At 34.7% G+C, this 24,102-nt stretch overlaps 3 protein-coding genes across 3 annotated transcripts in view; 1 reads left to right on the forward strand and 2 right to left on the reverse strand.

Annotated features, from left to right (window-relative positions):
- LOC112049662 (actin-interacting protein 1) overlaps nt 1-5,214 on the reverse strand; it is a 39,967-nt gene extending 34,753 nt beyond the window's left edge. Inside the window, exon 1 of the mRNA XM_052888502.1 lies at nt 5,130-5,214. The gene's annotated coding sequence lies outside the window, so the exon portion shown is untranslated. The remainder of the gene's footprint in view (nt 1-5,129) is intronic.
- Nucleotides 5,215-7,538: 2,324 nt separating this feature from the next.
- LOC112049663 (uncharacterized) lies at nt 7,539-19,352 on the forward strand. The gene is made up of 6 exons (XM_024087646.2): nt 7,539-7,991; nt 8,794-8,904; nt 11,036-11,207; nt 11,866-12,147; nt 12,998-13,154; nt 13,981-19,352. The coding sequence occupies exons 1-6, from the start codon at nt 7,881-7,883 to the stop codon at nt 14,528-14,530; spliced, it is 1,383 nt and encodes a 460-aa protein (XP_023943414.2). The 5' UTR covers nt 7,539-7,880; the 3' UTR covers nt 14,531-19,352.
- A 797-nt stretch (nt 19,353-20,149) lies between these two features.
- LOC112049670 (protein tipE) lies at nt 20,150-23,846 on the reverse strand. Its single transcript, XM_024087658.2, has 2 exons — nt 23,295-23,846; nt 20,150-23,011 (listed from the first exon to the last, which is right to left on the reverse strand). Exons 1-2 carry the CDS (start codon nt 23,729-23,731, stop codon nt 22,768-22,770), a joined length of 681 nt encoding a protein of 226 aa, XP_023943426.2. The 5' UTR covers nt 23,732-23,846; the 3' UTR covers nt 20,150-22,767.
- Nucleotides 23,847-24,102: the final 256 nt, after the last annotated feature.

Here is a 24,102-nt window from a genome sequence, read left to right on the forward strand (position 1 = left end):
TTTATATACTTAGGTTTGCGTCATTATTTATGCTACTTAACTTAAATCCTTATGAAAATAAATTATTTAATAATCACAAGGATATTATGGAGATAACATTTGCCCTTTATAGTATGTTAATTAGTTTTGGAGATAATACAAAATTTCTCAAAGACGCAGAAAGTCCGCTACATGACGCCCCGCGCTTTCCATTACGTGGTTCCCGTTCCTGTGTGAATATGGGAATCAAACATAGCCTATGACACTCGCAAATAACGTAGCTTTCTATTGATAAAACAATCTTTCAAATCGGTCCAGTAGATCCAAAGATTATAATTTTAGCATAGAAGTCTCTATTTTCCTTTGTCATCGCACCACGCTCATATTTTCTATTTTTTGTCTGTCTGTTTGCCTTTTTTTTGACCGGGCATCACGCTGATACTACAGAATGAATTCAAACGATACTTAAGATGATTTGAGACCATAATACGTAGAAGGATAATAGGATACTTTTTGTCGTGAAAACATAATCAGAATTGGGTGAAGTAGTGGTAGAAAGTTTGTACGGAAAGTCCTTAATTTTTTTTAGTTACAAGGTATAAGTTATAAAATTTGCAAAATAGAATGTGAAATAGGGGTTGAAAGTTGACATCGATTTTTACGCGGACGAAGTCTCGGGCGTCCGCTAGTATGTATTATAAAGAGGTAAAGTTAGTGGTGTTCTAGCGGGTAAACTCTGGATCTACTGAACCAATTTTGAATATTCTTTTAACACTAGAAAGCCACGTTATTTCTGAGTATCATAGGCTATATTTTATCCGCGTATTCTCAAACTGCAGAAAGTTGGTTAATATTTATATTAACACATTACACACATCACTAACTAGTCTCAAAGTAAGCTTAGCTTGTGTTATGGATAGTAAAAGCTCAACTGAATGAGGAATGTTCATAAATAAATTATATATACTTAATATTCTTTATAAACTCCAAGCCCACCAACCGATACTGATGAATGAAGGATTAGTAGGATTAAGTAGCATCTACAGGGTGCTCGGGAGTATTTCCCATAACTCTAGGGTAGCTCCAAGTTCTATAAGGAAAATTAATTTAAAATGTCTAAGGAACATGTGTATTAAAAAACTTTAATAAAAACAAGTCAACCGACTTCAAAAACATACTTACTAAACTAAAAAACGAAAAATAACATTATACTAAGTTATATATATCATAATTATTATGTTCTAACTGATGATCAGTTTGAAGGTGGTGCTAGCCCAATGATGTATTAATTCAAGCCATGTAAGAATATCATAAATATTTAGGTTTTTCAGACAGTGTTCTTTCATGTAGTTCTTTTAGTAACAGCTTAAATTAAAACAACACCGGTTTAGCACAGCCTTCAAACTGATCATCAGTTAGAACATAATATGATATGAACTTAGTATAATATTATTTTTCGCTTTTTAGTTTAGCCAGTATGTTTTATGTTTTTGAAGTTGGTTGAATTTCTTTAATTAAAAATTTTTATTTTTCCATTTTTAGTGAAATCATCCTAGATATTGATCTAGCGTCAAAGGTATGTTGCTATGAGTCGTGATAAAACATTGTATTTGATTGCCTCTGACTTAGAATCAAACTAATTACTACTGTGAACCATCGAGAAGTTCCCTTAACCGTCCTTCGTCTTCATTACCAGACCCCTAATACAGTCACAACCCATCTAGGTGGAAAGTTCTCATCAATACAAATTTATCAACACATGGTAGCTACTGTGAACAATCGAGGAGTTCCCTTAACCGTCCTTCGTCTTCATTACCAGACCCCTAATACAGTCACAACCTATCTAGGTGGAAAGTTCTCATCAATACAAATTTATCAACACATGGTAGCTACTGTGAACCGTTGAGGAGTTCTCTTAACTGTCCTTCGTCTTCATCACCAGACCCCTAATACAGTCACAACCCATCTAGGTGGAAAGTTCTCCTCAATATAAACTAGTAGCTAAGGTAGCTCCTATAAGTGGACTTGTCAACACCTTGAATTTATGAGAAATAGTCCCGAGCACCCTGTATAAAATGTAACTTAACTATGCCTAGTTTGTTTCAGCTGATGCTATATTTATGAACAGCACCAATACATATAAATAAAATTTAAGTGTATGTCTGTGATTTCAAAATAACTGTGTTTTCTCAAGTGCCTATATACAATACTGACATACAGTCATACTTCTTTAAAATGTTCATCTGTCTGTTTGTTTGAGCTAATCTCTGGAAAAGCAGGGTCATTTTAATGGGACTTTTACTGGAAGATAGAGAAGATTATTGATCAACATCTACTTAATATTTTGGCCATTACTTGTTATTTAACATAGCGTACACTCACAACCACATAGACACTGAAATACATCCATGCTCATCACACTAATATGATGAGTTCAATTGCCACAACTGGCTGTGGCGTGTAGATGCAAAGAGCAATGATGCTATCTACTGCATCACTGGAGAGCTGTTGCTGGTGTTATATCCCTATATCTCAGAGAGTATGATATGCTATGTTGATAGGCTTGGGGTAATAAAGTTAAAATATAAAAGGATCACTATCAGGTATTAATGATATTGACTGGGATATAAGTCATTATCATTAACACCTGATAGTGATCCTTTTATAATTTAACTTTATTACCCCAAGCCTATCAACCCACATTGGAGCAGTGTGCATTTAACAGTAGGTGTTTAACTTACCTTCTTATTCTCTCTCTCTCTTGTTCTTACAGGCAAAACATCTCGTCTTTTTTAAAAATGTAGATGACAAACCATTCATAGTTCAATGTAAAATTTATTCTAAAAGTCCAATAGTCTAATGATTAGACTCACTCACTCTCTTAATTTCAGTAATGTCCAGATAATCAATGATTAGACTCTAATCATTGATTATCTGGACATTACTGAAATTAAGAGAGTGAGTAAATTTAATTAAAAATACATAAACATACTACGCATGAAGAGACAGATGAATATCTTAACATTCCGTGCAGGTGCCAGGTCCATCGCCTGGTAGAGAGAAATACTCCGAGCAGAGTCCTGGAGTTGTGACTACAGGATGTAGGGTTAAGGAATTCCTTGACTATTGATTAAACTCCCCTACTAGTGTTGTTCTCCCTGCTTAGCCAAATTTGGTAAGATCCTACTAAGAGCAGCTTTGGATACTTATTCTTCTTTCTCTCTTTCTTCTACATAGAAGTTGCTGCAGTCCTAAAGATGCCAAGGTCTTTAAACAAGTTATAGAAAGATTTTGTTGGTAATCCTCTCGCAGCTACTTCTACGGCAGACAGACTAACCACATAGCCATTTTTACTTAGTTCATTTGTTATTATTATTTATTACAAAATCTTGACAAGAACCAGGTGAGAAAAATAACTAAAATGTCCGGAGGCAATCTGATGATCGAACAGATTCACAGAAGCTACATTGTCAAAAAGAAAAAAAAATAAAATGTGCAAAGCTTAGGTCTTATAGCTAAAAGCTATTTCATTCAAACAATCTTCAATGAAAAATGTATCTTATTATTGGCAAAAGCTTTTATAGATCAAGGCAAGAAAAATATTGCTGAAATGGCCTCCGTAGCACAGTGGATTAACTACGCAAAAGTCCTGGGTTCTATCCCCGGCTGGGCCGATTGAAGTTTTCTCTCTGGTCTATGTCTGGCTGGCTAGTTAATACCCTACTGGCAAGCGATTTAGTGTTCCGGTGAGATATTATGTAGAAACAGAAATGTGTGTGGATTTTCATCCTTTGCCTAACTAGTTATCCGCTTCCATCTTAGATTGCATCATCACTTATCATCTTATTCTATAATTATGTCAAAGAACAGATTTTTGTACAAAGTAAACTAACATACTCTTCATTAGTCTGCCTAGTGCCTAACATAATTATAAAAACTTGTAATTGTAGTTTCAAATTAACAAATTGTTCTGGTTCATCATTACATAATTATAAACTACTTATTATAGATTCAAAAATAAAACTCAAATTTTACTCTACCTGCCTTTAGTACATATACCTGTGGTTTAATATTGAACTGGTAATAGATACTTTCAAATTAGTTCATGGAATTTGCTTTTCTCAGATGTTTATTTTCATTACCATTTCATAATTAACCTTATGTTGCTCCAGATTAAGCTACCTGTGATAACCAAATGAAAATCTGTTCAGTAGATCCAGAGAAGTAAACATTCAGACAGCTGCAGGTCAGACAGTTATTTGGGGTGCATTGCATCTACAAACATCACCATAATGTGTAAATCCAGCATAGTTGTATAATTGAGCACGAGTTTCATAAGAATTAGTAGGATTTTAATAATTCCCATATCTTGAGAAGACTACTAAGAAACCTAATTAACTAACTAATGTAATCATTATCTGATCAATAGCTATTATTAAAGTATTTTAATATTAGCTAAAACTTAAAGTAGGTACATACCGGAGACTAAATTTGTAGAATCAAATTTCTGTAATCTCTGTAGGGTCTTCTCTGGATCATCGGCAGGCGAAGAACCACACTCAAAGCATTTTCTTTTGTTTTTCTTCATAGTTATAGAGACACTTGAACTAACAAAGTCTTATTTTTAACATAATGAAAAACCACAACACTCAGATGAAACGCAAAAGATTTATAGATCTTCTCAACATCAAGAATGGCGAGGATATTACACAGCAGGTTGCTTAAATCCAATCCATGAAGAGGTTTTCATAAATATTAACAGGCCGTGGCAAACATTTATTTTATTATTCGTGAATTCGTGTTTTATTTGGTGAAATGACGCCATTTTCATTTTATAACATATTTATTTTTTATTAAGTAATTGGGGTTGCCACACTTCGTTTAGAAAATCTTACATATTCGTTACTAAAACAATATTCAACGAGAGTGTCTCTCTATATTTTTGTAGAAGAAAAGTATTTATTCAGTTATTAAAGTCATATTTAAATCTAAAAATGTATTAGATTTATCAAAATATTATGTCAGGCGTGAGCTACTAACGATAATAATATTGCTACAACTACCAGACGGTAGAACCGTATGGATGATGACACCACAGGTCTAGCCCCCGTAGGTATAACCAAACTTTGTTCGAGAGTTGACCCGGCCTGTTCCATAGCCTCCCGAAAATGACGTGACGTCAGACGTGACGTACCGGGTCTCGTAGTGATGTACTAATAAAACATGGATATCTGTAATCTGTTAGATACACGATTACTTTTAATCGATTTTTCATATTCACCCATAGACGATGCAATTGATCTGAGTATTACCTAATAACGAAACTCGACTCGACTGCTTATACCGCATAAACTTCTTGTTAAAAGAATTGCATAATTTTGCGAGTTCTGTTAATCATGATCCTTAGTGTATTTTCATAATAATAGTAATATTTTTGGAGTTTACTCCTTAAGAATCGATTTTTTATATATAAGGCGCCCGGTATGAGAAAAATCCGAGGGGTAAAACCAACTGAACTAACGAAAAAGTGTCACGTTTTTGGTGCGCACCTTTAGTGCGCAACTTTCTAATTTAGCTGTGAGTGTATTGAGACGTACATAGGGTATGCTGTATAGGCGACTATACCTATATACTATAAGTTATTGGGCTTGTTTGTTTAATGATTATATCATTGTAAGAGTAAAATATATAATGTGAAGTATATTATAAAGTCTATTAGTTATTTTACAATTCTATACATTTAGTCTTCTTTAACATAAGTATTACTAAAGCCCTACTCGATGTGCACTGTTTACCAACAAAAAAAAGTGTGTATGTTAAAAAAAACAAAAAGTTAGCTCGAAGCACGTCTCAATACTCGCGCCTTATAAGTGAAAGGTGCGCAACCGAGGTGCAGCAGGCTGAGGCGTGCGCACCCGCCTACAGCGTGCACATGGGTGCGATGTGCAAGTTGTTGTTGTTGTTGTTGCGCACAAAAAACGTATGTCATTTCATAACTTATTGGAGTTTACTCCTTAACAATCGATTTTTCATTTATACCCCTCGGTACGTTTTTTGTGCGCAACCTATTCTGCGCACCTTTCACCGTACGTAGCCGCCATAGCGTGCACATGCCTAGCGCGTCCGCACGCACGTGCACGCTGTTGGCGGGCGCGCACGCAGCGCTGCACCTCGGTTGCGCACCTTTCACTTTTCAGGCGTTGCTATTGAAAAGAGTAAACTCCATTCGTGCCAAGAGCTGACACACTTTTTTTTATAATATTACCATTTTCACGTCATTTATTCGTATATTAGGCTATATCTTTTAAAATACTCATGTTAGTAAAACTGTCTCAGGTTGTAATTATGTAGTTAATGATAATGTAGTTCCCTGTCTCCCACGCATACGACAGCAGGCTAATACCCGTCATCGTCGCGGGCATTTAACCGACAAAGGGCGGCGGCCGTCGGGGTCTTTTAAAGTGTTTGTAAAATTGGCTGAATGCTTAGGCGGTTAAGTTAGCACTTCTGTCGAGCGTCCGGACATGCACACGTTTTTTCATAGCACTTTGTTATAGAGTACATAAGATCTCAAAATAGTATAGTATAGAAAAAAAATCAATAATTATCTTGTTAAAATAACTAAAAAAACATTATCACTACGCTACGCTACGGTGTAAGTTACATGGTTTTTGTAACCATCGATCTCTAAAAGTGAATGCACGACGAATCAGCGACCAAAAAACGTCCCCACTCAATGAGTGCCAAACACAACTTCTTTGCACTAAATTCAAGTAGACGCATTTACAAATTCAACCTTATACTCAATCCTTACGGTTGAATTTGCCCTGAATTTGAGATTTTATTGAATATTGGACTATATTTAAAGGCCTTTAGTTTTAGAATTATTGGTAATTTTCATTACCAATAATTCTAAAACTGCCAATGCAAAATTGGTTACTTTTTAACCGACTTCCAAAAAGGAGGAGGTTCTACGTTCGCCTTTATGTATGTTTTTTTAAGTGACATTTTCTACATGATTGTGCGTCCTTTTATTTTATGAGGTCAATCTTTGTGACATTTACATAACAATGTAAAATTTAATGGTGAAATAAAAAAACAATGATTTCATATCTTAGCGTACGTTTGTTTTTGTTCTACTTTATGTGACAAGAAAAAAATATATTTTTATTTTTAATCAATAAATAAAAAAGAAAATTCGTATTCGGTAAAGTACAACACTAGCAGCTATGACAATTTTATTGTTGTTATATTGGTAGCATTGTAGAAATTCACGAAATGCCCATTTATGGCATGATCCTTCTTGGTGATACTAACAGACAAAAAATATATATACCTTGGCTTCTCGCACACATTGATAGGCTTCTAGTCAAAGAATTTATTATTTAAAAGAGCTCTTTACAAATCATCCTTTTGTGATAGTGATTAGTAAAGGCCTATTTGATACGAGTAAAGATTTTTTTATACTATGGCTAGTGGTGGAACGGCTGTCAATTTTGAATGACATTGTCATCTGTCAAATAGAAACTGTCAACTGTCATTCCGTATACATTCTCAAAATCATTTTTTTTAGTCGCTGTGAGTGTGTGGAATTTGATGGGTCGCTCTCGCTTTGAACTTTTGCAACGCAATGTCAAGCACATTTCGCACATTGCATCATGAGTATTCGTAGAATTTGCTTTTACAGTGAAATTTCCGTGCATTAAAGAAGCGAAACAGCATGATAAACACGTCGAGAGTGCAATGAAGATTGTTTCCACATAGGGCTGTGATAATTAGCGTTTTTTGACATCCGTTTCCACGTGGTTCGAACTTCGAGTTACCTGCTGTCATTTCGAAGTCTACGTGTCTTGAAAAGCGTTTCTTTTGTGTTTTGTTCGTGTTTGCATTTAAAAGGAGACATGGAGACGTTAAATATGGCTAAGCTTAATCTATCCAGCGTTAGAAACAACGCGCCAGTTGAGAATGCCCCGCCGAAACAAGAAGTTTCGGACACCAAGTCGGACACCAGCGTAAGTCCAATAAATAATACAAAACAAAAAAATGTTATTTCGTTACTGAAAATGTGTTTTTGTGACAACTTTGTCAGAGATTTTGTATTATAGAATGTTCTACAATATGTAGTGTTTTTATCCATATTGCATGTCATTAACCTCCAAGTACTTTTTGCAAACTGAAACTTTTTAACTTATTATTATAGTACAACCCACTCTTTACTTTGTATTTGATATCAATAAATATTTTGTTTAGGAAAAATCCCACCACTTGGAATAGAAATAACATAACTGTTGAAAAGATCTATTTGTATTTGTAATAGTCTATGAATGCACCAAACATAGCCTGCTCTGAAGTTGCAACACACCAAAATGTTTTTATACATTGTGCTATATGCCTTGTGTTCAGACTTTGAAGCAGACTAGGAGTTCGACACATAGGTATTGTACATAAATCTGTATAGTAATTTGAACCTAATAATATGAAAATAGAATTCGTCATATGTGGATACACATCACTGAGTCTGGACTGAATGATTTTGAATGAAAAAACAACCTATTGCATGAAGAGAAATATACAAAATGTCAACCAATGGCAAGTCCCCATCCCATCTCAACAAAGGAGATAGGGATATTTCCAGTTGTGCTGCTATTGGTTGACATTTGTCAATTTCTCTTCACAAGATATGTTGTTTGCTAGGCATACAGGACTCAAATCCAGAAGCACATGATCCAAAGCTACATAAACTGACCAATGGGCCTGTGAGGCAGGTTTTCATCTGTTAATAGACAAACTTTGAACTTGTGACTATTGTTGCAGCTACTAACAGACCCTGAGGAGGAGTATCACTGTGAATATAGCAAGGACATCTGGAAGACACTGCTGGAGCAGGATGCTGAGAAGCAACCCATCCATCTTCAGTCACCACAGGTGAGGAAAAAGACTCCAATTTTAAATAAAACTACTTATTTTATTTATTTATTTATTATTCTACAAAATACATATGTATTTCATATAAGCCTATCTATAATAATAAAATAATTAATAACTTTATCATAAATGTAGTGTACACCATTTGCTAGGGTTTCTATCATGTCACTAAAGATAGAAATCAATAAAACACTGATCGCAAACGAATGTGTTTATTCCTTATAATTTATATATACTATGCACAAAAATTAAGGGAGCAGAAAAAAAATCCAAATTTTTGGGGGATTTTCAACAGGCTGTAACTTATACAAAAATGGTCGTACAGCAAAAAAATAAAAAGCAAATTGTAGCTCTAAGTGTTTAATTTTTGGATCTGAGTTTGAAAATATTTTTCGAGTAATCATAAGAAAACCACCGAAAAAAAAATTTTCGAAATTTTTTTGGTTTTTTTTTTAATCTACGGACGTGGAAAAAATTTTTTCGACTCAACCTCCATATGGACCGGATAGCTTGTTTATTCAGATTTAATTTCGTTTTTTTTAAATCTCGATACGAGCAATTCTCGCTGAGATATCGATGTTTGAATGGAAAAAGATCATTTTGTCTTTGATTACCAATATCTCAGCAACCAATGATCGCACAGAAATTTTGAGGTTGGTTTCAAAAACTTGAATAAACATTCTACAAGGATTGGCAATTGAATTTTGAAAAAAAAAATTTTTTTCAATCATTACATGAATTTGAAAAAGCATCCAAAAAAGGGCTTTTTGTCGTTTTTTGGAAAATCAAGCGCCCAATCAAAAATATTGCGGAAACCACTGACGTTAAGTGTGCCTTTTACTGTTCAATATACCCACAAAAACCTTACAAAGTTTCAATTCAATCCAGCCAACCGTTTTTTTTTCCCACTTGATCGAATTTATGAAAAAATTAAAGGAGCAAGAATTTCGTTCTGAAAATGTCATAATTTACGCTTTTGTGCTTGCGCACGTGTATGTGTGTGTTCCACAGTATTTTGTGACTCCAAACTCACTGAGATGAGGGTATATTTTTAATCCAGGAAAAAAATAATATTAAAGAAAAATAAAGAAAAAACATTTATAGGGAAGAAAAACTGAAATCTACAGCTAATAACTTATTAAACAGATATGTGTTTTGTGTTGATGACAAATAACAGATCAAGTATAATGTGGAGAAACTATTGTGAAACTGAATGTAATCTGATGCAACATTGCATTGAATTGGTGCTTAATGTTACTTTATAACTATCATTATAGATTTCATAACATATAATTTATATTACATCATGTTTACAATATTGTAACAAAGAATAGTTGATTTTGAACCCATTAGGAGCTGATCTTTTTGGGCTTCCAATGTCATTGTCAACAAGGAACCCTTATGTGTAGTTCAGAGGCTATTTGTAGTACATATTCACTAAATTTTAATGTTTTGTCCTTATCCCATTTTCTTTCTATATATAGAAAATCTTAACATGAACAAACACATAGATTCACTGATATGTGCCAGTGTGTATTTACACATATCCTCACTCTGGTTTGGAGATTTGAGGAATGTTCGTTGTTCGTTCACTGGCTTGAAAAATAGACTGATGCTCTCATACCACAAGTGCTGGCAGTCAGTCAGTGATGGCTTGTCTTTAAAAACTGTTTATACAAGGCTTATAGTACCAGCATAAGCAGAGGTGTCTCTAGCTCACGTAGCGCCCGTGTGCAATCAGCATTCTAGTGCCCTCTAGTACTGTGCTGAGCACTGTTAAAACGGAATATGTACAAACAGCACTTCAAGTTACCACTAACTGACTATGCAGCAAACAAATACCTTGTAAGTTACCTAACTAGACACGTTTATTTAAGAAGAGCTCTAGATACTATGCGCTTCTAAGATCGCGGCGCCCGGGTGCCACGCACCCCCTGCGCTATAGATAAAGACGCCTCTAAGCATAAAGCAGGACATAGGTATATTGATGGTGAAAAAAGTCAGATAATACAAAAATAAAAAATTTTGAATCCAAATTCATAAAATGTATTGTTTCAAAATAGAAAGGTTATTTTCAGCAGTAATAACGACAGATATAATGATAATAATGGATGAATAATTTGTCTGACAGTTGGAGTTCCGAGGCTCCCTGGTCCAGCAGCTGCGGGATGTGAGCAAGAAGCTGGGCCTCACGCAGGCCTCCCTGCACTCGGCTGTGGCACAGCTCGACTTGTTCATGGACGCGCACTGCCTGAGAGCTGACCGGCTCACTCACGTTGCGTTGGCTTGTTTGAGTCTGGCAGGTGAGAATTTCTTAGATTAAGAGATTAATCAATTTGTATGGGGCTGTGGTACCCAAATGAATTTCTTTGACAGCAACAAAACCATTCATTCAGTCATTTTAAACCTTCTTTTTTGTAGAGTATTTTCAGCCTTTATTTCACTTTAAAAGCTTGTGGGGTTTATGAGATATCTTGATTAATAATTGATCTATTCGCGATTTTAATTTTTTGTACAAAATTGTGATGAATGTGATATGTATGGATAAACAAGTCAAGTAATAACACTTTGGGCTACATTTTTTATATTTGGGGATGATTATTCCAGATTAATAGTTCATTGAATTCATTTTACAATAGGGAATCAAAAATTAAAAAAAAAGTTCTTTAAAACTGCCACACCTTCAACCATCTAAAAATAACTAATAGTGTATCAATAAGCAAACTCATCACTCCCCAAAGTTAAAACTTGTAGGGTAGGCAAATCCTGGAGTGCTTACAATGAATGCTGGTATGTGGAAAAATTCAATTGAGTTTATATCACTGTTAAGCGACAGTTAGAAATGAAAACAAAATGTATATTTATATTTTAAACAAAGTAAATGAAAATATTCAAGTGATTTGAAATTCTGCACTACAAGCTAAGTATGTTGTCACTTGAAATCAACCTTTTTGTTTACAGCAAAAAGCGAAGAGAATTTCAGCAGGGCACCCACACTCAAGACGTTATCAAAAGTCAGCGGAGTCCAGCTATGTGGCAAGGCCTTCAGACAGCTGGAGTGGATGGTGGGCCAGCACGTCAAGTGGAGGCTGCTGGCGCCCACTCCGGTGACCTTCGCGTCTCTACTGGCACAGTATGTGGTCACCGACTGCGACTTGACCACGAGGCATCCCAAGTTTGTGAGGAGATTCAAACGTGATGGAGCTAAACTTTTGGAAGCGTATTTGGATATAACTTTGTCTGGTAAGATTAGTTTGTTTTTTTTGTTCATATGTCACTCTTTTCTTCTGTTGTTGTAAATAAAGGAAACATTTTTAATGAGCCTTTATCCTGTAAATGGTTTAAAAAAAAATCGTTAGAGGCAGCACCAAGGGTGGTAAGGTAGGCTCATTAAAAACCATCAAACTATTAAATGCCAGCCACACTATAAATAATAATTACTAGGTTAAATAATGCATATGAGCAAATGATTGCTGAATGATCACAATTCATAATCCACTGGTTAAGTGGCTTTTAACAGTAATAACCATGAAAGTTCCAAAAATGCTCACGACGTAGGTTCGAATCCGGTTCGGGGCATGCACCTCCCAACTTTTCAGTTTTGTGTGTCATTTTAATTTTAAGTTATTTAAAATCACGCGACTCAAACGGCAAAAGAATAACCTCGTGAGAAAATCTGCATATGTGAGAATTTTCGTGTGAAGTCTGCCAATCCGCATTCAGCCAGCGTGGTGGACCTCTCTCATTCTGAGAGAAGACTTGTGCGCAACATTGAATCGAATATATAAGGTCGCGCACTAAAACGTAACGCTGTCATTCGTTCATCGAATTTTAATGCCCATATGTTTTTCATACCGGGGGCTATATATAAAAAATCAATTCCTAAGGAGTGTGCGGCCGTGGCTAGTTATCACCCTACCCGCAAAGACGTACGATACGGTACGATGCCGTGTAGAAACCGAAAGGAGTGTGGATTTTCATCCTCCTCCTAACAAGTTAGCTCGCTTCCATCTTAGATATCAGGTGAGATTGTAGTCAAGGGCTAACTTGTAAAGAAAAAAAGATAAGATAATAGAGTTTGTGTGTGTTATAGATGTGCGTCTAAAGGCGGCGGAGTGCGTGGACGTGGGCTGCGCCTGCGTGGCGTGCGCGCGAGCCGAGCTCGGCCTGAGCGCGTGGCCCGCGTGGCTGGCCGCCGCCGCCGGCCGCGAGCGCCCCACCGTGGCGCCCCTGGCGCGGCTGCTGCAGCGGTGAGTGCTTATACAGGGTGCTCGGGAGTATTTCTGAAGTGTACTTCAAGAGAAATGAACAACCGTTCCGTTAGCTACCCGTTTAATGACTGAAGTTGGATGCGATGCAGCGCAGGCGCATTATAATACAGTGATGTGAATGTAGTTTTAATATAAGTACGTATTATACACATCAATTTCCCGTGCCTTCAAGGTGTCCACTTATAGAAGCCTGCTGTATAACTAATTTATTTTTAACTAAAAAAAAACTTTTCATGTTTTCATGCAATGTAATTCCAAAAGTTCCGACTTTCCATGTAATATTGCATATGCAATTCATTCCAGTGAGATATTGCAACCGGCACTCCGCACTTCACAAGTAAACTACTTCATGATATTTATATAATAAGAATAAGTTTTTGGCTAGGTCATAATATATGCGATATAAGCTTAGGATATAAGAGACACAAAATCTTGATAGCTTTTGGCGGATTTTAGTTAAGCTAGCGGGATTTTTGCTAGATTGAATATAACCTGACATAATTTTTGTTTTATTAATCCTGCAGGATTTATATAATAATTCAAAATTACTTTAATGCAAGAATGTGATCCTAAAATGTTAGTATGCTTTAGTGTGGCGTAGAACAATTTGTCAAGTAGTAAATTTCCGTTTTCACAGTTTTTCATGATGAATCAAAAGGCCTATAAGAAAAAAGAGTTGATGTCCCATTTGGTTGATATCCTCTCACAATGTTTACACCAGCGAAGCGAAACTGACAAAAGGACATTAACTTCCAATATCAACTTGTTATAAAAAAGTTGCTAACTAACATTACTTTATTCACAGAATGATGCAAAAGCTGAAATCCCGTGAAAATCCAGACTCAGAGCTAGATCAAGGCTACAGTAGCGCGAAGACTTCACCAAACGTAACACCCTGTACATCACCCAGCCACCAGATATCGCCATCAAGTTCCTGCAGCGCATCGTCCCGTATAAGCATCATAGACACATCGTATAGACAACATCCGGTGAGGCAAGACATATCCTCTACGTTCCTAGATCATTCTAGAAGGCAAGATGTATCCTCTACGTTCATAGACCAACATTCTAGAAGGCAGGATGTATCCTCCGTCTTAGATGTCAGTGATACAAATTTGTCAGATGTACCAAACCTGCAATACACTAATATATATAGACTGCCCATCGATGTGACCCAAAGGGTCAACAACCCGGCTGACTATAGGTTCTGTCGGTCAAACAGGTTGCTGGAATCTGGTTACGATTCTGTGCAACCGTCTGCCGGTGTTGCAGTTAAACGTGGCTTAGATAGTAACGTAGAGTTGGATAGGAAAAGGTATCGGTTAACGTCACAGTTGTCTCAGGTGGTTCTATGATTGTTTGTGGTTTCATCTAGTCTGTGGCTTTGGTACGGATGACGGTTGATTTCTTTTTAATTTCTCAATTAACAGTGCTAGGGACTGTTTCTTGGACGACGGAAAACCTGTTGAAATCAGTGAAACTGCAAAATTCTATTACATTTGTTATGTTTGCATTTTGTGTTATAATTGCGCTTTTGCCTTTTTATACAGGTATATTCTCAACAAAATCACATCTAGACTGATGAACTTAATTTTCCTATGTTTTTGCATTTACTTTAATTTCCTCTGTGTTACTGAAAATGGTCTTTGATTGTTACAACGTCAGTCTAGAGAAGTGCAGACTATGGCAGTAAAACTGAAAATGTCAAAGATTACTTACATAAAATGCATCTAAAACGGCTATTATTTAAAAACCATGGTCACAAGTAAGCCCCTGTGAAAGAACACCAGTTCATTACATTTATTTGTTGTATTATTTTCTTGTTTTAATGTCATTATGTGCATTTTAGTGCCGTTATTTTGTTTCTGTCTCTAACAAGGTTGGTTATTCGCAATAGCGCTAAAATAGTAGTACTCTGCAATTTGTTATGTTAAAGTTGACGGTTGCATGTCAAATTTCGGTTTAATATGATGCTTAGATTAGCGTGTTGACGAATAATGTTTTACTTTTGACAACTGTCCTGTTAATAAACCTCGCTTTAACAAATAAGTGACGTAAATAACCATCTATAATGACTGTAATTAGTTAATGACCTTCAGAACTTTCCTCTGCCCCAATTTTTTTGTAAACTACACACATATTATAAAGCTGAACATTCTGATATGTATTTATTAAAAAAAATATATCTACCTCTTTAGTTCATGTTATTTTGTAGAGGTTTTTCACACTGCCCTGGTCCAACCTCTCGTAATATTAAATCTTAATCATCTTTTAGTTTAATTTTAGTCAAATATTGCGTTAATGATTAAAAAAAAAATTAATTAGTAATGTCAGAAAAGTAAAAATAATTTGAGATTGCGAAAATATTGCGATCTAAAACATATATAATATCTGTGGCAAATAATATACACTGTGCTTAAACATATTAAACATTCTTACTTATTATATAATAATTCAGAGTAGTTTAAAATTGTTATACTCCGTTCATTAAATTGAAAAGAGTGAAAAAACTACTATAATCTGGTTTTACTATCGCTTTTTTATTAATTATTATTAATCCAAAAAATACTAACATACCACATTTTATAACATATTCTGTAATGTTAGATAGGAACAAATACTGTCATATTCATGATCTTTAATTCAAAAACTTTAAAAAGATAGCAATATATATCATGAGATTGAAAGTATTGGTTAAAAAATGTACGTAAACTCTAAAAAGACGCTCTCTAATGAGTGCTTTGAAATGCCCAAATATAAGCTTATTTAAAATAAATATAATAATTTATTAAAATGAATGTCACTCATCATCATCTGTTTATATCAATATAGATCGATTAAAAAAATTTGTTTGTTCATTGTCCATCACAATATTTTGAGATGGGATATGAAATTTTGTTTTTCTTCATCCTATCTAACAGTTATACTCAAATGTATGCGATTCGAATAAATTAACTAACAAAAAGAGATTGTATAATCGAAATAATACTGCCGTAAATATATTATAATGTAAGCTATTTTATATAATGTATCAATAACTTCACATATTTGCGTATATTAGGCCTGTTACACTGTGACATTAAAATCTTAACACACCCGTGTGTTGGCATGATCCATGTAAACCAAAGCCTGTGAACGCAAATTCATTATGTATTTTATTCATGATTGTTTGCAATATCTTACAAATAGACTGAGCAAAATTTTTTTTTATATTTTTGGATTTTGGTGCCGGCAAAAAATAAGTTATAAACAGTTTCCTGTGTGTTGTTAATATTTCAATGTCACAGAATTCAAGGCCCAGTGTGTAAGTAATTTTTAAGACTGATAGACAAAGAGAAAGAGCATTGAGAATGCGATGTATGGCGGCACGCGGCGAAGTGTAAACAAATCACTTGAGAATGATAATAAAATTATCATCATCTATTGTAAGTTATTGCTCGTCCAGCTAAAGATAATTCGAGCATTTATAGTGCGATATAAAAGAGTAGAAATTAATAAAAATGGAACTAATAAACTCGCTGGGTGGCAACTCCACATCACTGTCATTATCACAAGGATCATCATAGAGCAACCAATCATTATTGATAGTTTTATCAGATTTCTAAAATTAGGTATTATTTGTTTAAATAATGTTTGTTGTTGACCACAACTAACATTGAGATGTGGAAATTTCCTCTTTTGAGCGCCTCATTTATCATGAACTAGTAACACATCTAACATTTAACATCATTGATATGAACGACAATAAATGAAGTAGAGCACCCCATTTATTTTCTACTCTTTTGTGTCACACTATACGTACACATGTTTTAAATACATGTGATTTTTTTAAAAAGAATACAATTTAGGCTTCTTTGTAGAGGCTGATGGTTGCCAAAGCCAATGTCTCTATTTTCATTTCATAATAACAAATGAATAATTTTATATAATTACTTACTTAGTTGATTTTCTTTTTAAGGTGATTTTTTAATTATTGTGAGTCGAACTGTGATTTTAGCAGAATTTATAGTTTAAGCAGTCCTCCCAGTGAAAAGTAGAGTATTGTTGCGTACTTTAGAACGTTTTAAGTGTTGTAGGAACAAAATGGCGAATACATGCCTTGAATATCTTTATTTTAGTTGATTTAATACTACTGAGTGGGGTGGACTGTTATAATTTAAATAATAATTTAATATAATTTGATTTTGTGAAATAACAGTTTGGTTTTTGGCCATTTTTGTAATAATTTAAATAATTCCAAAGTAATGAAAAGTTTTCCTGTGTAAAACATCACCTTAATATATTTTTCTAGTATTTAATAGTTTAATTTATCTGCATAACATACAGATTATGTTATATTGTAAATATTGCACTAGATGGTTGAAGTTTTTTTATTTGCTCTGACTAATGGAGGAAAATAGTCGATGAATTGTTATTTCGTTGCGTTTATATTTTCTAAAGGAGAAAGTTCTCAATTATGATTTTTTCAATTAACTTTCGTATAACCATTATTTGGTTGTATGGACATGATTACCTCTTAGTTTGCGCATATTTAATTACAAATGCGGGACTTTTAATCTCATGTAATCGATCTCTGTCTCTTGGCAGTTTCAATTTTATAAATTTGTTCCTATGGAAGTTTTTTTTTTGGTTTTCCATGTGATCTTATGCAAAAATTGTAAATGATCGAGATCTCAATGATTCAAACCTCAATGTGTCTTAAAAAAAGGGTGAAAAGGTAAATCGTAAACTGAACTAAGATCACCATATTATTCGTTTTTTGACAGTTAATAACCTGTCAAAAAACGAGTAACGTGATGATTGTAGTATAAGGTTAGATGTACTAAAAGTATTGTTGGATAGAAATATATAAAGTATCAATGTATAAAGGAACTTAGAAAAACTAATAAAACTGAAATGCTTCTAGTGCGATACATGCCTTAGCGAATTAATAAAAATGAAAAATACATTTATTTATTTTTTTATAAGGGTTGTTAGTGATGGCGAGAGGTTGTGAAATTGTGAATAGAAAAGAATGTTGAATGTATTTAATTTATTTTTTACACAATAGTGTTTTAGACACAGATAAAGGAAAAAAAATAAGAAAATATAAACTGCAAAGGTGACTGTCGGTGTTTGTCCGACCAAATGTAACTGATATTTTCTTTTATTAAGTTATAATAGACTATATGATTATTATCATAAGATCTATTTTGCTTTGATATTCAGTTACGAAAAAAATATCAAGCGTGATCAGGATTCATGTGAATATAAGCATAAAAAACTGCATATCTTTCACTTATTTCACAATTATGAATGTCTTCTTTTGCTATCTATTCAATATTTTTCTATTAGTATTAACTCTGACAGTCGGCTGTGCAATCAAATTTAAACATGTTACAAAAATCATCTTTTTTCCTTTAATTGTGTCATTGTATTCTAAAAAAAGTTTTTTTTTGTTAACGTTACATATTTATGTGCTGGAACCGCGTAATTTATTTCGATTGCAGTGGACGTAGCTATTTCTTTTAATTATTCTGCATTAATGATGTCTTACTTTTTGTGAGTTGTTAGGAGAACCTATATATTTTAAAAGCAAATTTTTAGATTTTTATTATGCTGAGAAACTGTTTTTTATTTATTTATACAACACAACAGTACAATATTTTTCTTATTTTATGATTGTACATGACGCAATAGCTACGTCCCTCCCTCAAAATGTGTTTTGTGGGTTATTTTTGTTATGCCTATACCAAAAAAAATGCTTTTTTCTTATTATTACAAAGTTACCATTGTAAAAATTTATCGTAATATTTCTCGAACCTCACCTTTGTTAAGTCTGTTGTAATGTAAGGTCAGCAAATAAACCCAATGTTTAGTAATTTTTCAAAGCCAATTTTTTTACTCATAGAAATTGATTAATCGACAATTTTTTTTGCTGACAGTACATATGTCGGTCGGATGTATAATTAAAAATGTAACGTGCTTCCGATGTTAAAAACACTGTATTCCATGTAGTGGAAACACACTTATAACAAGCCACGCGGTTTAATACATTTATTTATCTGGTTATTTAAACTATTAGAAGAAAGTAAAGAGACGCGTTTGTCGTGTCTATTGTTTAGTGTGTGGTGGTTTGTTGTAAGTATGCTGGATTTATATATAAAGTTAAAAATAAAGCCGATTTTTTGTACTTAATTACGTAGTTTTCTTTTGAATATCTCTAAAACAAGTAAATTCTTTATGAAATTGGCAGCCCTGCATCTTAGACTTAGACTGCATCATCTATTACCATCAGGTGAGATTGTAGTCAAGGGCTAACTTGTAAAGAATAATAAAAAAAAAGCCCAGCAGACCAAACGACGTATGAAAGAAATAGACAAAATACCGACTGAATTGAGAACCTCCTCCTTTTTGAAGTCGGTTAAAAAGTAAACCAATAGGCACCCAGTTAAAAGAGGTCTTAAATAGTTAATTACCGTTGAACTAGATTTAAAAAAAAACATTTTTTTGAGACATGAATAAGTACATAAAAAAATGTATGGGAATCACAGATCCAATCAATAAATTGATCACGTGACCTGTCGGTAATGAATGTCATTCCCATACATTTTTCAATTTTCGAAGCGTTTGCGATTGTCGAAAGAAGATCGACGTGCTATATGGCTATAGACACTAGCCCTGTACCGAACCATAAAAGAGGCTGATAATACTAATAATGAAAACTAGTTTGGCTAATGAAAATAGAGACTGAAATCGCACGCCATAAATTACGTGATTGAAATGGCATCAATATACTTACATTATACACACAATGTACATTATATACACAATATCCGCAGTTTAATATGACGCGAGTATATTAAAGTGGGCGGATAATTGTGCCTCTCAGTATATATGGTTACTCGGCACCTCTTACTCCTGTACGAGTTCAAAGTACAGGACGCTTACTATACCTAGGTATAGGTAATTGAGGTATATAAATTAAACATCAATTTATTTTTTAATATAATATTATACTCTCATCACACAATAAACTTTTTTAATTAATAGGTACATTATAGGTAGTAGGTTTTGGCGGCAAAAGTCCTAGGTACTCTTTTTCTAGTTGGTACATAACAATTTCGTATTTAAAAATAGAACTTTGTGTAAATTGGTGCCACAGAATGTTGTAAAACTAGAGTGCGACAGCCAGTCTTAACTGCCTCATTTTTTACTTATTGAAGTGATAAATCAATGATATTTTATACCATTTTTATACTATAGACGTGTTACGTGCCCACATAATCACCGCAAAAAGGTGATTCTGAATTTAGCTACTCCACTGAGCGCACACATGAACAATTTTGTGTTTACTTACATTATATATTTATGTAAGTATAAACAGTTTTTACAGTTCCTAAACACAACTCGTCATTGTATAACATATTTAGGTAGGTATCATTTGTTTAAATAATCTTCGTTGTTGAAAATGCGACAAAATAAATTCAAGACAATTAGCCACTTTTATTCGCCTCTGTTTCGACGCGTTAGTGACTTGTCTAATAATATAAAATCTTTAGCCTTATTGCAGAAGCAGAAGTTAAAAAATGAGGCATGTCTGGCTATCGCAAGCGCTAAGTCCACTATGACCAAGCCAAGTAGACGATATCTTTTCTTTTTAATAATGAGCATCTACGAATATATCTTTAGTGTGTCTTTTTCATTAATGATTTTATTGTTTTGGTTTTGATTAAAGTAGTAAAGTGAACGTAGGCACGTTTGCGTGTCAGTAAAGCAGAAACAAAAAGTGAAATGCAATTTTAAAAATGCGGTTTTGTTGTGCTGAATCCCCTTAAAATTACGTATACACACCTAAACCTTACTACGACAAAAATAATAAGCTATGAATTCGATAAGCGCGGGAAATATCGCACATAATTTCTGGGAAAAATCACAATTCCTCTGAGCTTATTAATCTATTCTAATATTATACCTTTAACGAAAACTATATAAAAATTAATGATGCTAATAATTAATCAGTGCATTCGTCTAATTGGCATGGTTGAAGTGTTTTTTTTACATTTTTTGGATATGTTTACTAGGGTTGCCATTAAAAAAAAGTCATAAGCACGCATTTTCGTCTAAGATATTTTCATTTCTAAAGACTATTTGAACATTCCTGGGTCTGCAGTATTTTTTATTCCAAACTACCGGACGCCCGCGACTTCGTCCGCGTGAAACTCGGTGTAAACTTTCTACCCCTACCCCTTTTTCTAATTTTCCGCGCAATTTTCGCGCGGATGGCGTGAACAAGGGATAACGTAACTTAACGTAACTACAAGTATCGAAATATACCTATAGAATATACGTATGTTCAAATGAAAAAAATGCTATTCTAAAACGAGTTTATCGAGTTGCGAAGTAGGTACCTAACAAATATTCAACTAGGATTGGTATTAGACGTACAAATTATACAAAATGGCAAATTCATTCTCAAATCCAATTTTGTAATGAGTCCTTATTGTAGGCAGTGCATTTTTGAGTCAATGAAGTGCACGTCACTGCGTTGGGCACATGTTTTTCATAACCATATGGTCATTGGGTACCCATCAATGTGTTGGCAAAGCGACGAAAAAATCAAGTACTGGGAGGAAAAGAGAGAATATTGGTCATGTTAAAAAACCACGACTAATGTTCCTTTAAAGATATACATATAATATATTTTTTTCCAAAAACTGGCAACCCTAGGATAGTCTAGTATGATGTTTGAAAGACATGGGTAAGGTTGCATCGCTTCTAATGTAATGTAATTTTAAACCACTACCTAAAGCAAAGGTCTACCCACATTTACAGTGGTCTTGCTATCACAAAACCTCCTGGTTTAAATCGTTATTATTGACTGAAATTAAAACTTAATGGAAGATTTTCAGTCAATTTCAATGGTTATCGTTACCGAAATATTAAAGACTGGAACGCGTTTAGCATATGCAAAGTATGATGCTGACCTTGAAATGCTGGCCTGACCTCGGTACGCTTAGTGGCCTGGCTCGTGATCGATTCTCAGTTTCTCTTCGAGTGTGCTGATCTATTACACCTATAGTTAAAAAAAACTTCAAAGTAGGTAAAAAATATATATCATTCCTGTCGGGCCTAGCATACAAAGTGCTCAATTTTAATTTAAAATGAACTCATCGTTAAAAACTTCAAAGTAGGACGTCAAACAAGTATACGATATAATAAATTGTGAAATCATAAACCATTGAAATACTTGTAAGTAAGTTATGCGAGCTGAAAAATCGCGGTACCATTATGTGTCAGGGTCTGTCAGGGTATAATAGTTTACTATGACTGGCTAAAAGTAAGATGCTCTACCTAATGGAAGATTCAAAGTCAATAACCTTTAATATGCTATAGCATCACCAGGCATGGAAACGGTATCAGTATATGCATGTGAAGAAATCAAGCTAGCATTAAAAGGCTTCTGACATGCCAACACCAAGGTTGCTTATTGGGATGTTAAGTAATCCTCAAGATCAATTCCTAGTTTCACTTTGAATGAGCTGATCATCAATGATTCTATCAAAGTTTTTCATCGAAAAAAATGTATCTCATAAATGATTCAAATGCCAGGTTATGCTAGCCGGTATACTGCCGTGTCATCCAGTGTTAGGGTTGGTACACGCGGTGGCCTGCGCGGTGGACGTCGGCGTCGTCTAGGTCTACACTCGCAGTGCAAAGCGCACAGTCCTATACCCGCACATCCTGACAGGAACAACGGGATGGCCAAGGTCCTTGTCACTGTTGCCACTTGTTCGCTACGAGACCACCTCGGCACCACCACTGTTGTATCTGCGCGAGACCAGTAACAAGGATACCTGAAATAGATTGGATATTAGATCAATGGATGTAAGTAATAATCAAGAATACTGAAATGAGTAGGTATTAACTTTAAAAATTAAGTAAATAAATATGGATTTGAATTCACTAGTAGGTAGCTAATCATACGATTAATAGTAATTATTGATTATGCTTTCCTTACCATGTTTACTTTAGCAAAAGGTACCTACCTATTAATAATTACGTGATAAATTGCGAATTAAGTAAAAGCACTTTAAAGTATTTAAAAATGTATCACTTAAACTTTAGAAATACTGTTACCTGGCTCCTACGTATCCATAACTGAGGGTGAAGTTTTCGCAGTTCACAATAGGAGGATACCCACATCCCTTTATGTTCACATATAACACAGCGGGACGCCAATCTTCCGCCTGAGCTTTATACTTCACGTGGAGTTGGATACATTTGTACGCATCGCTGGTGCAGCCTTCTCTACAAGATGCCCAAGTGCAGTTGTCCAAACCGAGTCTGTCGTCGCGTCTTTCAGTCACGCACTCCGCTGGAATAGGATCGAAGTCAGCGGCTAAAGCGCTAAGCGCTGGATCAGCATACAGTGGCACCAGGAAGAGTAGCGCGGAACCTCCACCTCCCAGAAGCGCTGCAAGCAACACAGTGATATATCTGGTGAGCCTGGCGCGGGTGTCACCCCGTCGTCGCGAAGATCGCACCACCAAACGCTCAGAACTTCCACCCCTCATGGTTCGGCTGCGTCAACCCATTGCTGATATTGGAACCTTGCCCCAAATATTACCATTATTGGGAAACTAATACGCATGCGTTAGATTTAACGCATGCGCTGCTAAACTGTCTATTTATATTGTTTACCTACTTTAATTTTATAACTTGCTTACTGGCTACTAGCTGTGCCCGACAGCTTCTCAATCCCATCTATGGAAAAAAGCAAAGTAGGTAGGCCGTGCTGCCCATCTCATTATACTATTTAATTTCCATTTTTCAAGGTTTTAAAATGACTTGTAAAGTTCTCAATTCTGTGTTTACTTTGGTTTAACGCCCTCATTTAACATTTAGTCTACGGAACCTTGTCACGCACATAGCCGGTTTTTACACA

This window comes from Bicyclus anynana, chromosome 22 (genome assembly GCF_947172395.1).
Source record: "Bicyclus anynana chromosome 22, ilBicAnyn1.1, whole genome shotgun sequence".
NCBI classification, from domain to species: Eukaryota; Metazoa; Arthropoda; class Insecta; order Lepidoptera; family Nymphalidae; genus Bicyclus; species Bicyclus anynana.

Excerpts from the sequence above, each read along its gene's own strand:
- LOC112049670 (XM_024087658.2), bottom strand. The coding sequence starts at position 23,731 with ATGAGGGGTGGAAGTTCTGAGCGTTTGGTGGTGCGATCTTCGCGACGA. Across the intron at positions 23,012-23,294 it reads TATGGATACGTAGGAGCCAG|GTATCCTTGTTACTGGTCTC; the intron begins GTAACAGTATTT and ends AATCTATTTCAG.
- LOC112049663 (XM_024087646.2), top strand. The coding sequence starts at position 7,881 with ATGGAGACGTTAAATATGGCTAAGCTTAATCTATCCAGCGTTAGAAAC. Across the intron at positions 7,992-8,793 it reads ACACCAAGTCGGACACCAGC|CTACTAACAGACCCTGAGGA; the intron begins GTAAGTCCAATA and ends CTATTGTTGCAG. Across the intron at positions 8,905-11,035 it reads TCCATCTTCAGTCACCACAG|TTGGAGTTCCGAGGCTCCCT; the intron begins GTGAGGAAAAAG and ends TTTGTCTGACAG.